Source organism: Podarcis liolepis (assembly GCF_965112155.1).
Source record: "Podarcis liolepis genome assembly, chromosome: 2".
In the NCBI taxonomy this organism is placed as follows: domain Eukaryota; kingdom Metazoa; phylum Chordata; class Lepidosauria; order Squamata; family Lacertidae; genus Podarcis; species Podarcis liolepis.
In genome coordinates, this window is record NC_139555.1 from 27,228,530 (window position 1) to 27,242,478 (window position 13,949).

The window sequence follows — 13,949 nt, forward strand, 5'->3', positions numbered from 1 at the left end:
GTGATATCATAATGGGTTCATAAGGAAAGGGTTAACTAATTGTAAAATTACTAACCAATGGGAACTCAAGGGGCAGAGTTAACTGTGTATAAGGACTAAACACAGAGTTTTTTTGAGAGAGAGTTAGAGTTAGGGTGGTTGAGAAGACAGTCTGGAGTTAGAAGAGACTGAGAAGATAAGTCTGTGGGATGGGCTAGTCTGGTATGAGAGAGTGAGAGAATTTGTTAAGAGGAGTCAGTCAAACAGTTGCGATAATCAGTCAGAAGGTATTAGGAAGGTATAGGCTGGTAAAGAAACTAAGGTAAAGTTAATATACTGACAGGAATATTATCTGAGGAACCATAAACTTGTTAATGTTTGTAAAATAAACTTATTTTGGGGTTCACTTTTAACAACTGTCTGGACTCAGTGTTTTACCCGAGAGTAACGGGTTGGTGGCAGCGGGGAAGCGAGCACAGTGGTGGCACAGGGATCAATAGACTGTTAAACGTCCGGGGACCCTGTGTGATCGCCACAATTTGGCACTCTCTTGTAGAGCAAACCTGCTTCCAAAAAATGGGTAAGGGGGTGGAGAGAGTGGGGGGGGGGAGGGGAGAAATTTTTGAGTTCAGAAAAGTATCGAGAAAATGCACTGGAAAGTGTGGAGTAATAGCAACATTGGGAAATGCTGTGTAAAATCTATGCAAACCAACCAAAGGGGGTGCTTGATAAAAAGCAAGGAATTTCTGTGCAAATTTTGTGCAAGCACAAAATGGGTGCTCAAAAAGAAAAAAGAAAAAAAGGGGAGCTCTGGCGAATGGGGAGAAAGGGCACTTTGCACAAACAGGGCAGAACTTGGGCACACTGCTAACACTTCTCTTTCTAGAATCCTAAGGGGTACTCCTGCCTCAGGACTCCAGGCATAAACATACAGGACTCCCCCAACCCCACTCCATTCTGGTCCGGGGCAGAGCACCTCAAACAGGAAAGCAAGAAAAGAGGCCAATCTAGGGTTGCCATAATATCCTCTTTTACCCGGACATGTCCTCTTTTTCATGGGTATGTAAAATGAGTGTCGTCATAGTGATTCAGTTAAAAGTAGAAGTCGGCAAATGTGTCCTCTTTTTTGCTCTTCAAAATGTGGCAACCCTAACCATGCTACAAGGTGCAACTGCTGCAGCAGTCTCTCATATTCCCTCTCCCACTGCTTTATGTGAAAACCGTCTCAATTATACTGGTGAAACCACCTTTCCTTCCTCCCAAAGAGGAGAGCCAATTCACCACCACCTCACATCCTTTAACCGTTGTAGTGTGGGTATGGGGTTGCTTGTGCATAAGTTGCCGCCTCTCCTGGCTATGTTATCTTGTTAAACCTTTCTGTCTGGACAGCCCTTCAATTCGTGGCTGCCTCAGTCGCTAGCAGAATCCGTCAGTGGGCGTTTCTTAAACCTCTTCCAACATAAAAGTTGTTTGACTCCCAGTCTCCTCCTACTCTCTCTGCGTGGAAGTCTTCTGCGCAGGGAGGGCGTGGGTAGTGGAGGACCCGTGCTCTCCCCGCTGGTGTCCAGTGAAGAGTCCTGGAGCCCTCTCGCCGATTCCCCCATCTGCCCCCCTTTATCCCTGGTGTAACGTTGATTTGCTTCCCCCTCTGCTGAACTGCCTCTCTCCCTGCTTGGCCCTTCTCCAGCATCATTTGAGAGCCTTCCCTCCGACTCAGGCTCCGATGTCAGTTCCCTGACAACCGTGGAGCCAGAATTTGCCATGATGGGACTGAATCCCATCCCAAAACAGTGACAGTCTGGAAGCACCCATAACTGCAGAGGACTCTATGTGCTGCCTGCAAACATTCTGCATGGGAAGCCATAGGGGTGCTGTGTTGCAGAGACTCTGCTTCTTCCCTTTTGCAAAATGGGCAGAAAGGAACAGTGTGGTGAATTGCCCAGGGACTGGAGTAGTGGAATTGTTGCTGCCTGTGCCTCTGGGGTCAGGATTGTTTTGTGCATGTGGTGATACAGAGGCATTTGGGCGCTCTGTGTTCACTTGCTCCTTCTGTGTGTGGGTGTCATCACTGACACCCCCCCTTCTAGGTGGGAGATGTATTTACCATTTTGGGATTTTCCCTTGAGTGGCATATTCTCGTCCCCTGCACAACCGGGGTACAGAATTGCTCTGCCCTGGGTAGGCAAAACTACAGGGTATGTGGATGAAATTGCAAGTTCTGTAAACAGAAATATTATTTCTGCAAGGTGGTTTTTTTCTTCTTTTGGTTGGTTCCTTTTTTCCCCTTGAAGGAAGAAAGACAAAGAGCTATTATATCCTTTGTTTTTGAAATGTCCCCAGCAACATAGTCATTACAGCAAATGCTTGGAAGAAATTGCCAAGCGAAACTGACCCACTCATTCTTTTTACCCAAGTTCAGGGATAAAAAAGTAAAATAAAATAAAATTATAGGTTGGGGGTGGGGGGTGCAAGTAAGAAAGAAAGAAGCAATTGATTCTTATAGACGTTTTTGTTCAGTAATCCAAGTTGCTATTCTTAGTGCTGCAGCCCTAAGGTGTAAACACAAGTGTTGGTGCATTCATCTCAACAATCAGTGTCATTGTCGAGGCGTTTAATAAATTGTGTCCATAATAGCTGTTGCTTTTCATTTGCCAACAATAATTTTGTTGTCTAGTGCCAGCAGTACGGCATAGCCCAACAGCAAGACGAGCGCTAAAACCATGTTAGTCTCTAGTCCTGAACAGATATTTTAAACAACTAAAGTCCTTCCAGTCACCTGCTATGCCATGCTTTTCAGGTTTTCTTGTGGGATGCAGTGCAGAGTAAGGATTTTGAGGACACACCATTCGTAATACTGTGGTACCTCGGGTTAAGAACTTAATTCATTCTGGAGGTCTGTTCCTGAAACTGTTCTTAACCTGAGGTACCACTTTAGCTAATGGGGCCTCCCGCTGCCACAGCCACACGATTTTTGTTCTCATCCTGAAGCAAAGTTCTTAACCCAAGGTACTATTTCTGGGTAGCGGAGTCTGTAACCTAAAGCACCTGTAACCTGAAGCGTCTGTAAGCCGAGGTACCACTGTATAACTTAAGGGACCTATTTGCACCTCCAAGGCATGGATGGCCTTGCTCTGCCTCCCTACTTTCCCCCTACAGCAAGTATTCTGGACTTGGTTACATGGTGAGCCACATGCTCCAAAGCAAAAGGCAAAGATCCAGCAAAAAGTGTTTGCAGAGCAAGCCACAGTGCCTATACTGGAGGCGTGGGGAGCCCATGTCTACTTGTGATTCGCTGATGAGGTGAGTGGGCAGGACCAATTGTCCAGGCAGCAAGCTCCACCCAGAGGCTTCCTTTTCTGCCTGGGAAACAGTCCCTGGGACTTCCCACATCTGGGTAATGCCAGCCTGCAATGGCACCCACCAGAGAGGGTGCCCAGCTGCAGCAGGCAGGGCATACCAGACCTGTCTGGCTCCCTTTACTCCTCTGTTGTTCACCGGGCAGAGTAGGCACTGCCAAAAAAGTAGGTTCTTCTAAGTAGCATCTTGGTATAGTCCTTACTGAAGCTGAAACAGTGAGACAGGTGCAAATGTATGGGCTCCTGTAAATGTATGGCCTTATAGCTGACCATTCAACTATATTGTAAATGGGAGTATTTGTAGGCTGAAAGCACTTGGTTCTTGAGGCCAAGACATCTCCCTTCATCCCTGACAGACATTAGCACCCTAGACCAGCTGGCAGGTGATGGATGAACATACATGTAGTGCCCATGTGGCTTTGGCTGGACCTAGACTTGTACAAGCATGTTTAACAATCCTGACCTTAATCCCTACTGCGCTATTACTCAAAAGGGAAGCGTGGGATCCACATGGGGTTTTAACCATCCTCTTCTATGGCTTTCAGCTCCTCTGATCTTTTTTTCCCCTTCGGCTGCGCCGCTTCAAAGACATAAAGGGGGAAACTTGCTGGGATTAAAGGCGGCTGATTGTTTCTCTGAAGCACAGGTGTGTGCTGAAGGGCTAGGGGATCGGCTATGCACCGAGAGCGATTTCTTTCCTCAGAGACCTGGAAGGGACTGAATTTGAAAGGCTGGCCTACGTGGGTAACCAATTAAAGGAGAAGAAGAAGGAGCCAGGATTTTTTAAAAAGCAGCTTAAACGCTGTCCGGTTCTGCCACCAGTCATTTTTCACTTTTGGTGTTGGGAAGCAGAACCTGTTTTCTCTCTCACAAAAGTGAGAGGCTGTGAGAGAAAAACCATGCGCTGCACTTTTTATTCATTGCATATATCCTTCTTCCTCCAAATTGTTCAGGACAACAAAACAAATACTCAAAGAATAAACCGATACTGAGGCTTGTGCTTTACCCTCCCTTTCTCAGGAAAATGTAGTCACTCTTTGCAAAGCTGAGGCTGCAATCTGAACCCCTTTTACACTTTGCTGCGGGAGGGAGGGTTGCACTGGGTGGAGGTGTCCCTGCACCTGTCTGCCTGTGAGGAGTCAGTCTGCTGGTGCAACACTTGCTGCTCCTGGGGGGCACGATCCATGGGGTGAAAAGATCCCAATGTAGATCTTTATTCTCCCTGCTCCTGATGTAGATCTTCAGTCACTCCTTCTTCCCTTAAAGAAGTGGCACCATTTTGTGGTTCACCTCAGCTGCCAAAATGTCTTCAGCCAGCCCTGCCTGTTTCACCTGTCAAAACAGTGGGCAAGTCAAACTACGGCCTGAAGGATGTGGCAGCTTGTGGGATGTCAAGAAACGGGGCATTCTGGAGGCAGGGCTGAGATTTGCATCCCCACCTTTCGCCCTGGCCAGCAAGAGTAGCTTGGGCCCTATAGCTCCTTGACCATCAAGAAATTAGAGTGTTCTCCTTTGACGTTAAAGGAACCCCTACACAGTAAGGTTACCAGACGTCCCCGTTTCCTGGGGACAGTCCCCAGATTTACAAATAAGTCCCCTGACAAAATCCATCTATTTAGTAGGAAGTTGAAGTGTCCCCAGATTCATTGGAAAAAATCTGGTCACGTCACTATACAGCCCAGAAGTGGTTGCTAATTTTTAAAATGAAAACAGCGGCCTTTGTCTCAGATGGATGACATAAGGACTATCAAGCACAGGGCCTGATAAGAGGGCTACTCTATAAAGGGTTAAAGGTAAGACCACTTGGTGAAAAATAAATAAATCTGAGAGCGTTTAGGTGTAACAGCTAGTGCTTAAATTGCTCCATTCATATCCTCTCTTTTATTTGGTGTTGATTAAGTATCAATTAATGGGGGGCGGGGAGGAGGAGAAAGGAATAGCTGAGTTTTAATAAGTGTATGTACTTATGCATCCAAAACAATATTCAACACAAGCTGGCTGATTAACTGACACTGATAACAATGCATAATCAGCTACTTTGGCATGGTGTTACATTCAAGGATGTTTGGGTGTTTAATTGGCACAGTGCGAGATAGCCTATAGCAAGTTAATTAGATACTAATTAGGCCTCCAAAAATACTAATCAAAAATACTAAGTGGCATTTAATAAGTATGTTAAGTATCCTTCTTAACGTTGGTTATCTCGTTTGGCAGCAATTAAATTCCTGAACTTCTTTGGAGTAGATTAAGAAACAAGTTTTAATTCAATTTAATTAATGCAAATTTGAATTAATTACAATTTGGAACTGAGCGAACAAGGCGAGGCTCCCCTATAAGTATAATATCTTAGTAAATATATTTTAATAGACAAGCTTGAAGCAATGATAATAACCATTCTAATAGAAAAAGAATTAAGTAGAATCTTGTTTTAAATGGACTGATTATGAAATAACAGTCAGCTAAGAGGATCATCCAAAATGCATGGAAATATGGAACTGGGGGCTTAAATACCATTGACTGCACTGATCAAATCAAATACAGCGATGCTTCATCAAGGAAAGCAGTGGCATAAACTCTCTTGCTTTGCAAATCAAGTTGCCATTTCAGTTTGGAGCACTTGGGTGCAGTAGCTTCCTGCAGTGCATAACGCCGAAACGGCGGCCCCACAGATAATTGGTTCATATAAAGGATACCAGTTTATTATAGCCGCTAACTATGGAATTACATCATTTAATTGGTGTTTTACAGCCAGCTAAGCGATGACAGAAAACAGAGTGGGAGCAACTATACGTTTTTTGCAGGCCTGCTTCCTGGCTGCTTGCGGGGGACTGGACCTGATACAGATATGGTTGTTTAGGGAGAGGAGGGGCTACGTGATTTCATACTTTGTGTTAGCCAAGTCCCGTACCCCCTGTTAATCTGCGCCGTGACAAGCAAGGTAGGAAAGCCTCGGAAGGCCTCTGCATGGGAGATTTACGGACACGGCCACAGTAATTGGCTGGCCCAGGAACAACCCCGTGCAATGATTAACGGCCCCAAACTAGGTAATGAAAAGAGGCAGAGCGAAGTGCAGACAGGAACCAGCGGGAGCACTCAGCCCTTCCTAATGGGAGGCCGTGGAACTACAGAGCTTCAAGGCAAAGAGGGAATGAGGAGTACAGATTCCTTTCTTGTTTAAATGCTGCTTGTGGAGGGAAGAGAGCCACATGGGGCCCGCGATCTCACACCAATGTGGACCTATTTAGCCTCGCTGAGACAAAAGAACTACCCGCTTACTGATGTTGCAGCTCGTCCACATCACCACTTACCTCCGTACATTGCTTAATCCCGGGACCTACGGATAAAACAGCCACGCCTCTGCTTCCTAAGCATCCAGGGAGCATTGGGGTAGCTTGCTACAGCCCTAGGCTTAGAGGAGAAGCGGCTTCTCCTTCTCGTCCCAACCCGTCTTACCTTGTAGCCTTGGTTGATGCCGTTGACGAACTGGGGACTGGGTGGGTTCCAGGTGAAGCGGATGGTGGTGGAATTGGTGGCCTCGGCCTGCACGTTGCCCGGGGATACGGTGGGCACTGTGGGAGGGCAAGTTTAAAGGAGGTGCCTCAGTATGAACAGGTGGAAGCATGGAAAGCACTGCTGCTGACACCACCTGCTCTCGTTCTACCTGTGATGCTAATCTAATGAAGAAGGGATGCTCTGGCCCCATCCGTTGGCCAAAGGAACGGTGCCCTGCTGGTTTTATTGTAATTACTTGTATGGTTTCAGTAGATTTTATATAGGTTTTAAACCCATCCATGTTTAATAATAATAACAAAATGATTGTTTTTGTGTTTTTAGTAATTTTTTTAAAAAATCTGTAAGCTGCCTTGGGTCCCATCAGGGAAAAAAGGTGGGGTATAAACTACTACTACTACTACTACTACTACTACTACTACTACTACTAATAATAATAATAATAGTTGCTTCTCAGCAATTTTCCCTGGCTTTAAGAGAACTGATCCCCCCCCAACCCTTCCTTGTCTACTCCCCTTCCTTTCTGCATCTTGTCTTTCCAATTTGATGGCAAGCACTCTGCCTCCCCATCCCCTCCCTTATTGATGTGATCCTTTTGGGGAGACAAGAGTTGGGGAAAAACAGGATAAAATATATGGTGGAATTCAATGTCATTCTATGACAAGCTTTCCGTCTGTGCAAGGATATCAGCTTGCCAAATGGAAATATCACCCCTCCCTCTCCACGCTCTTCTGTGGGTTCTCCTGGCCACCCCCAGAGCCAATTTGGGGAGGTATGGGGTAAGAAGAGAGGGGGGAACCCTACTGCACAAGCTTGTAAGGTGAATCCCACCCAGAGTCAATAAATAAAAATAACAGGAACTCTTGCGTGAGCCTGCTACCAGCAGTGTCCTGAACTCTTAAAAACATACCAAGATTCAGCCCCTGCAATAGGAGTGTGTGTGTGTGTGTGTGTGTGTGTGTGTGTGTGTGTGTGTATAGGCCCAGTATACCTCCCTTTCTAATCTTCTTGGGTCTATGGAGCCACTCTGGGGCCACATTAATCTGTGTTCTCATCTCCCCAGCCCCACCTCCCACATCCTAGTACTGCAACTTACCACCCTGGAGGGTCCACTCTGTGACTTTGGCGCTGTAGACACCCAGCCCAGCACTGTTGTATGCAGCCACTTCAATCTCGTAGTTGGTCCAAATGATCAGGTCCTCAAGCAGCAGGTTGTTGACGTCAGCGTTGGTGATGTTTCTGAACTGATAGCCGACAGGCAGGCCAGCCAGGCAAAATCTGGGGAAGGGACAAGAGGCCAGGTCAGAACCGATGCCATCAGCAGGGATCTTTCAAACCATATGGCAACAACTTCCTGCTTTTCCAGTTTCAGACCTGGCAGTGAAGCATTCTCTCAGGGACTGTGCTGAGGAGGGCTGCACTGAGGAGGAATGGTGGGAGCCACCCCTCCCCCTGCTTCCCAGGAGCAGGAGGACAGTATAGATTTGGAACTATGGTTTGCAGAGGGACATAGTTCAGAAGGCAGAAGCTGGGAAATACTGGATGGGGAACAGCTAGGAAAAGAAACACTGGGAGAGAGAGGGTTAACAGATTCACTGTCTCGAACGATTCCGCTCAGCCCAAGGTCAAGAAGAGCTGAGAAAGTGGCAGAACAGAAAGCACACAAAGCACAGAGGGGACAAGCTCAGATTACAAGAAGTAGACGTGATGTGGATTAATAGGGACGTAAGGGGGTGGGATTCTTAACTGGGAGCACCACCATTTCTAGGAGATGGGTTCTTTGTTCTCTCACTGTGATTATTAAAGTTTCTAACTGGTAAGAAGATTCCTTTTCCTTTGTTCTGTTTATCTACTGCCACAGGGGGAGGAAGCCAGTTCCCTGAAGTCGGACACATTCCAATAGGATCGCCAGCAATTCCATTGTCTGAGACGGAGGTCTATCCACCTAGAGATGGTAGGGTGGAAACCTGGATGCTATGCTCACCCACCTGATGATGTAGCCCTTGAGAATGCCATTTTGGTGGTTTTCAGGCGGCGGCTGCCACTGGATCATGATGGACTGGTTGGTTCGGCCACTGGCAATGACATTCTGAGGAGGAGCAGTGGGTGGTTCCTCTGGGAGGGAAACCCTGGCAAAGCGAAGGTAACAACGGAGGCATGTTTCAGGGATGGTTGGAAGGTAGGCTAGACTCTCAAAGCTATGTCAGCTTGTCCTTGCCAAACAATGCCCAACCCAGCCGTGCCACGGCATGTGCCAAGACAATATCCGGTGCCGCTTCTCAAATAGCCACTTCTCACTATGTGCACATTGGTTTGCATCAAACCCTCTTTTAAACACTGAAGAAAGCAGATAATTAGTCATGCTAAGCTCTTTGTGTACTGGATGAATAGATGATAACAAGCTAAGTTTCACCATCTTGCCAGACCACTCCTTTGTGCACAAACCACCAAGCTCTGAGGCCACACTTTACTCAGGTGGTCCCTTTTCCAGCCACATTTACCCATTCACTACATAAGGTAAAGGTAAAGGGACCCCTGACCATTAGGTCCAGGCATGGCCACTCTGGGGTTGCGGGGCTCATCTCGCTTTATTGGCCGAGGGAGCCGGCGTACAGCTTCTGGGTCATGTGGCCAGCATGACTAAGCCGCTTCTGGCGAACCAGAGCAGTGCACGGAAATGCCGTTTACCTTCCCGCCAGAGCAGTACCTATTTATCTACTTGCACTTTGACATGCTTTCGAACTGCTAGGTTGGCAGGAGCAGGGACCGAGCAAGGGGAGCTCACTACATTGCAGGGATTCGAACTGCCAACCTTCTGATCGGCAAGCCCTAGGCTCTGTGGTTTAACCCACAGCTGAAACGTATTATTATGATTATTTTGATTGTTATACCACCCAATACAGTGGTGCCTCGCAAGACGAAATTAATCCGTTCCGCGAGTCTCTTCGTCTAGCGGTTTTTTTGTCTTGCGAAGCAACCCTATTAGCGGCTTAGCGGATTAGCGCTATTAGTGGTTTAGCGGCTATTAAAGGCTTAGCGGCTATTAAAAGCTTAGCGGATTAGCGGCTAAAAGGCTATTAGCGGCTTAGCGGCTTAGAAAAAGGGGGGGGAAGCGAAAGAAAATCGGAACACTCGCAAGACGTTTTCGTCTTGCAAAGCAAGCCCATAGGGAAAATCGTTTTGCGAAGCAGCTCAAAAACGGAAAACCCTTTCGTCTAGCGGGTTTTCCATCTTGCGAGGCATTCGTCTTGCGGGGCACCACTATACCTGGAGATTTCAGGGTGGCTGACAACATATAATCACAATATAATAAAACTCAAAATGCACAATAAAACTCAAAATGCTTAATAAAAAAAACAATTACGACCCAATAATCTCTCTCTCCACCTCTTAGGGACTGGCTAGATGAGGAGGAATGGTGGTGACCTCTTGACCCCAAGATGATAGACCCAGGATCATGGTGGTGGGAAACAGGACACTAACCCCCAATGCCCACCTACCCAAATTATGTTTGGCTCTCTCCACAAACTAAGGCTCAGCACAGACACACCAGATCATCTTCAGCTCCATTCCCATTCCCAACCCCACCATCACCCAACCCCTGCAATTAAACCAAACACTGGTCCGTCCGTCCCCCATCTAAGATGTGCCCACCTCACCTCTCGGTGTCCTTGCTGAACTGGCCTTTGCCCACATCATTGACGGCGCATAGCCGGAATTGGTATGAGCGGGCAGGGACCAACCCTCTCACCAGCACTGAGGTCACTTCAGGGTCCACGCTGGCCATGAGCACTGTCCAGGGAGCATCTGCCAGGCACAGAGGAAAGCAGCGGGGAGGTAAAGGAGCAATATGGGAGAAAGTGATGAGGGCTGGAGTCCACCTATTCTTACTATTCACTTCCTGGTCTCTATGTTAAGTTCCTCTGTGCAGGAAGGAGTCTCCTGGCCTGGGTTTTGCCCAGAACAACACAGAATTAGAGGAGGAAGCCCCCAAACCTGATGTCCCACTAAATTGGAAGCCAGGAGCCTATTCTGATTCCAGTTGCACCCAAAAGACCATTGCTGCAACAACCCACCACCCAACAACCTCAAAATGATTTACAAAACTAGGCAGTTTTGGTTTGTCGAGGAATGAAATCACATTGTCAGAGTTTGGCAGCAATGGGGCAGGATAAAGGAAAGGCACTGGATAACCCCCTACTGCATACACAAGCTCACTTGCAATTCAGCAGCAATCTGAAGCAAATGAGGTATATAAGCCTTGAGAACGTAACGCCACAAATAGCTGAGGTGTGATAAATTGCATTGTGGGAAAGTCCTTGGAATTAAGTCTTCATAAGAGCCACCACAGAACTCCGATGCTCTGCATCTACTACTGCATTTGCCTCCCACTCCACCCAGTCTCCCTCAGACCACATTGTGAATGTAAAAAAGGTACAGGTAAAGGACCCCTGGCCGATTAAGCCCAGTCAAAGGCAACTATGGGGTGTGACGCTCATCTCGCTTTCAGGCAGAAGGAGATGGTGTTTGTCCACAGAGAACATTCCAGGTCAGCTGGCCAACATGACTTCTGCACTTCTTGCACAATGCATGCGCTTCTGGCGCAATGGAACACCATGATGGAAACCAGAGCGCACGGAAATGCAGTTTACCTTCCCGCCACAGCAGTATCTGTTTATCTACTTGCACTGGTATGCTTTCGAACTGCTAGGTTGGCAGGAGCTGGAACAGAGCAATGGGAGCTCGCCCGGTCGCGGGGATTTGAACCACGACCTTCTGATCAGCAAGCCCAAGAGCCTTAGTGATTTAAACCACAATGCCACCCTTTTTGTGAATGTACATGAGACTCAGCCCCAAGGCCATGGGGCTGGCTTCTCTCGCTGCACCCAAGATCTCAATATAGTTAGGAATATGCAGTGCCTTACTGTTCTCGGAGACCTCGAGAATGTAACGAAGCAGCGGGCTGTTCCCATCAAAGGGTTTGGTCCATGTCAGGTTGATCGCTCGCTTCTCTGCAGTGCTCAGCATGGCAATGGGGTTTTCTGGTGCATGCGGGAGCTGTCTGATGAGGATAACGACAGAATAAGCCTATTATAGAGGCTGTCACAACCGGAGAGCCCCAAAGACAGAACACTACCCCTTCAGAAAGCGAAGCTGTTTGGAGAGAGTCTCAGGCAGTCACAGGGCTGTCCCCTGCTGCCCTCCTGGTTGTGGTGGCAACTGCTGCTCACTGGGATGGGGAAGAGAAACAGCGATGGCTCATTCTGCCGCTTTCCCCTGGGAAAGCCTGCTGTTTACAGCTGAATCGGGATAAACACCAGTCGGCTTTTCCGCGGATAAACAGCAAGTTTTCCTGGGGAAAGCGGCGGGACAAACAAAAATCCACTTGGATCCTTGCCTAGAAAGCACGGGGCACGTGGAAAAGCTCTTGGACCCATACTGTGGACGAGCCCTTAGTTGGCACTGGGTTGATGATGCCCATAAGCATGCATATGCCTGGTCACCCCCAACGCTGTTCTCTCCCATCCTTGCTGCCTCACGGCAACACCTCATTCTGGCAAGCAGCAGCGCTGCTGCAGCCAAAAGGATGGCATGGTGCACCACATCATCCCAGGGACACCAAGCCGCTTTGTGCATTAACCGTGCTGGGCCCTGTGACTAATTTCTGCATATTGCAGGCAGCAGCTCAGGACTCCCTAGGAGCCGGTTGCAGGCATCTTGCTACATCATATGGTATGGATGGACAGCAGACACACACACAAAATATTCCAGTGGTTCAAAGTGGCATTGTGGGAAGTAAGATGGGAATTTCGGCCACAGTGCCATGTTTTTTCCATAATAGCACCTGTGGGGGGGAGTAAGAACAATACCCCAGTTTCCAGGTCGGAAGGGCTTGCACACTCACTTCCTCTTTGACACACACATGCACACCAAGTCATGTGGGATCTGCTTCAATGTGGTGTGTGATCCCACACTTCAAGGGTGCATGGGAATAGGTGGCCCCGTGGCTGGGAAGACTTGCACAATCAGGTTATTTGCACATGCATGTCTGTGGTAAGGGACTAAGCTACACTAAAGCTACTTCTGTGTTGCTGGGCATTCAAATGAGGGATACTTGAATGTACAAATGGTTTGCAGGGCATGGGAGGAACTTGGGGTCTGGGTTTATCTGGGGTTTAACAGCATGGATCCTAATCAAGAAAGAGAGAACTTATGGAGAGCCCAAGAAGTTGGGCGAACAGTTCACCTGTGCTCAGTTTGTGGCTGGACGATTCCTGTAACATTTAGATCAATACGGGTGCATCATTCACTGTGGTCTTGTGAGAACCTGTTGTCACCTGTTGGGTGACACTTCACCCCCTCCTTCTTATTCATGCACCATGCTATGTGGTCCGTCCTTCCCGGTCTTTAGTAGTTCCCAATGCCTGCCTTCAACGGTTGATCCTTACCGGACTCGCAGGTGAGCACTCCGAGAATCGTTGCCCCCAGCAGAAACCACACGGCAAGTGTAGGTGCCAATGTCACCTGACCAGGTCTGGGCAATATGGAGGGTGCCCGTGCCGTCCAGCCTCATGCGAGCTACGTTCTCCACGTTCAGTGCTGCACCATCCTTTTCCCACATGTATCTAGGGAGAAAAGGCAGGGCCAAGGTGACCCAGGTTATTCTACCTCTCACCAAAAACCAATACCTCTCTCTGCTTCCCTAGTACTCATGAGTCCCAGTTCACCGAAGCCACACACCGCAGGACTATAAGCCCCTCCTGCTTCAGAGCTGACTGCAACTGAAACAGTTCTTTCTTGCTTCTAAAGCAAATATGTGCATCATGGATACTGGTTGCAGAATTCAGTTTTCCTCAGCACAGAATGGCTATTACTTTTTAATGATGCAGGGCACACACAAGGTCCTGCCTTACGGACACCTGGCCTTTTCAGCACCAACACCTCTGCCATTATAACACAGTTGGAGTCCAAGACAAATGTTTGCAACGGCTGTCTTCCTTCATGCCAAAGAGGGATCACAGCAGTTTTAATCTCAGCACCGTCACTAAGCCAGGCACCAGGTGGCAATGTGGGCCCACGATTTTGCACAGGTTCTCCTCGCAT

General features: G+C 47.9%; 1 protein-coding gene across 13 annotated transcripts in view; it reads right to left on the bottom strand.

Annotated features, from left to right (window-relative positions):
- Positions 1-13,949, bottom strand: part of SDK2 (sidekick cell adhesion molecule 2) — a 346,988-nt gene that overhangs the window by 46,183 nt on the left and 286,856 nt on the right. For all 13 annotated transcript variants that reach the window (XM_083489771.1, XM_083489780.1, XM_083489775.1 and 10 more), the window contains 6 exons: positions 13,295-13,471; positions 11,771-11,907; positions 10,505-10,652; positions 8,834-8,974; positions 7,942-8,123; positions 6,789-6,904 (listed from right to left, as the gene is read on the bottom strand). In XM_083489771.1, the coding sequence (XP_083345897.1) occupies positions 6,789-6,904; positions 7,942-8,123; positions 8,834-8,974; positions 10,505-10,652; positions 11,771-11,907; positions 13,295-13,471 (901 nt within the window). The remainder of the gene's footprint in view (positions 1-6,788; positions 6,905-7,941; positions 8,124-8,833; positions 8,975-10,504; positions 10,653-11,770; positions 11,908-13,294; positions 13,472-13,949) is intronic.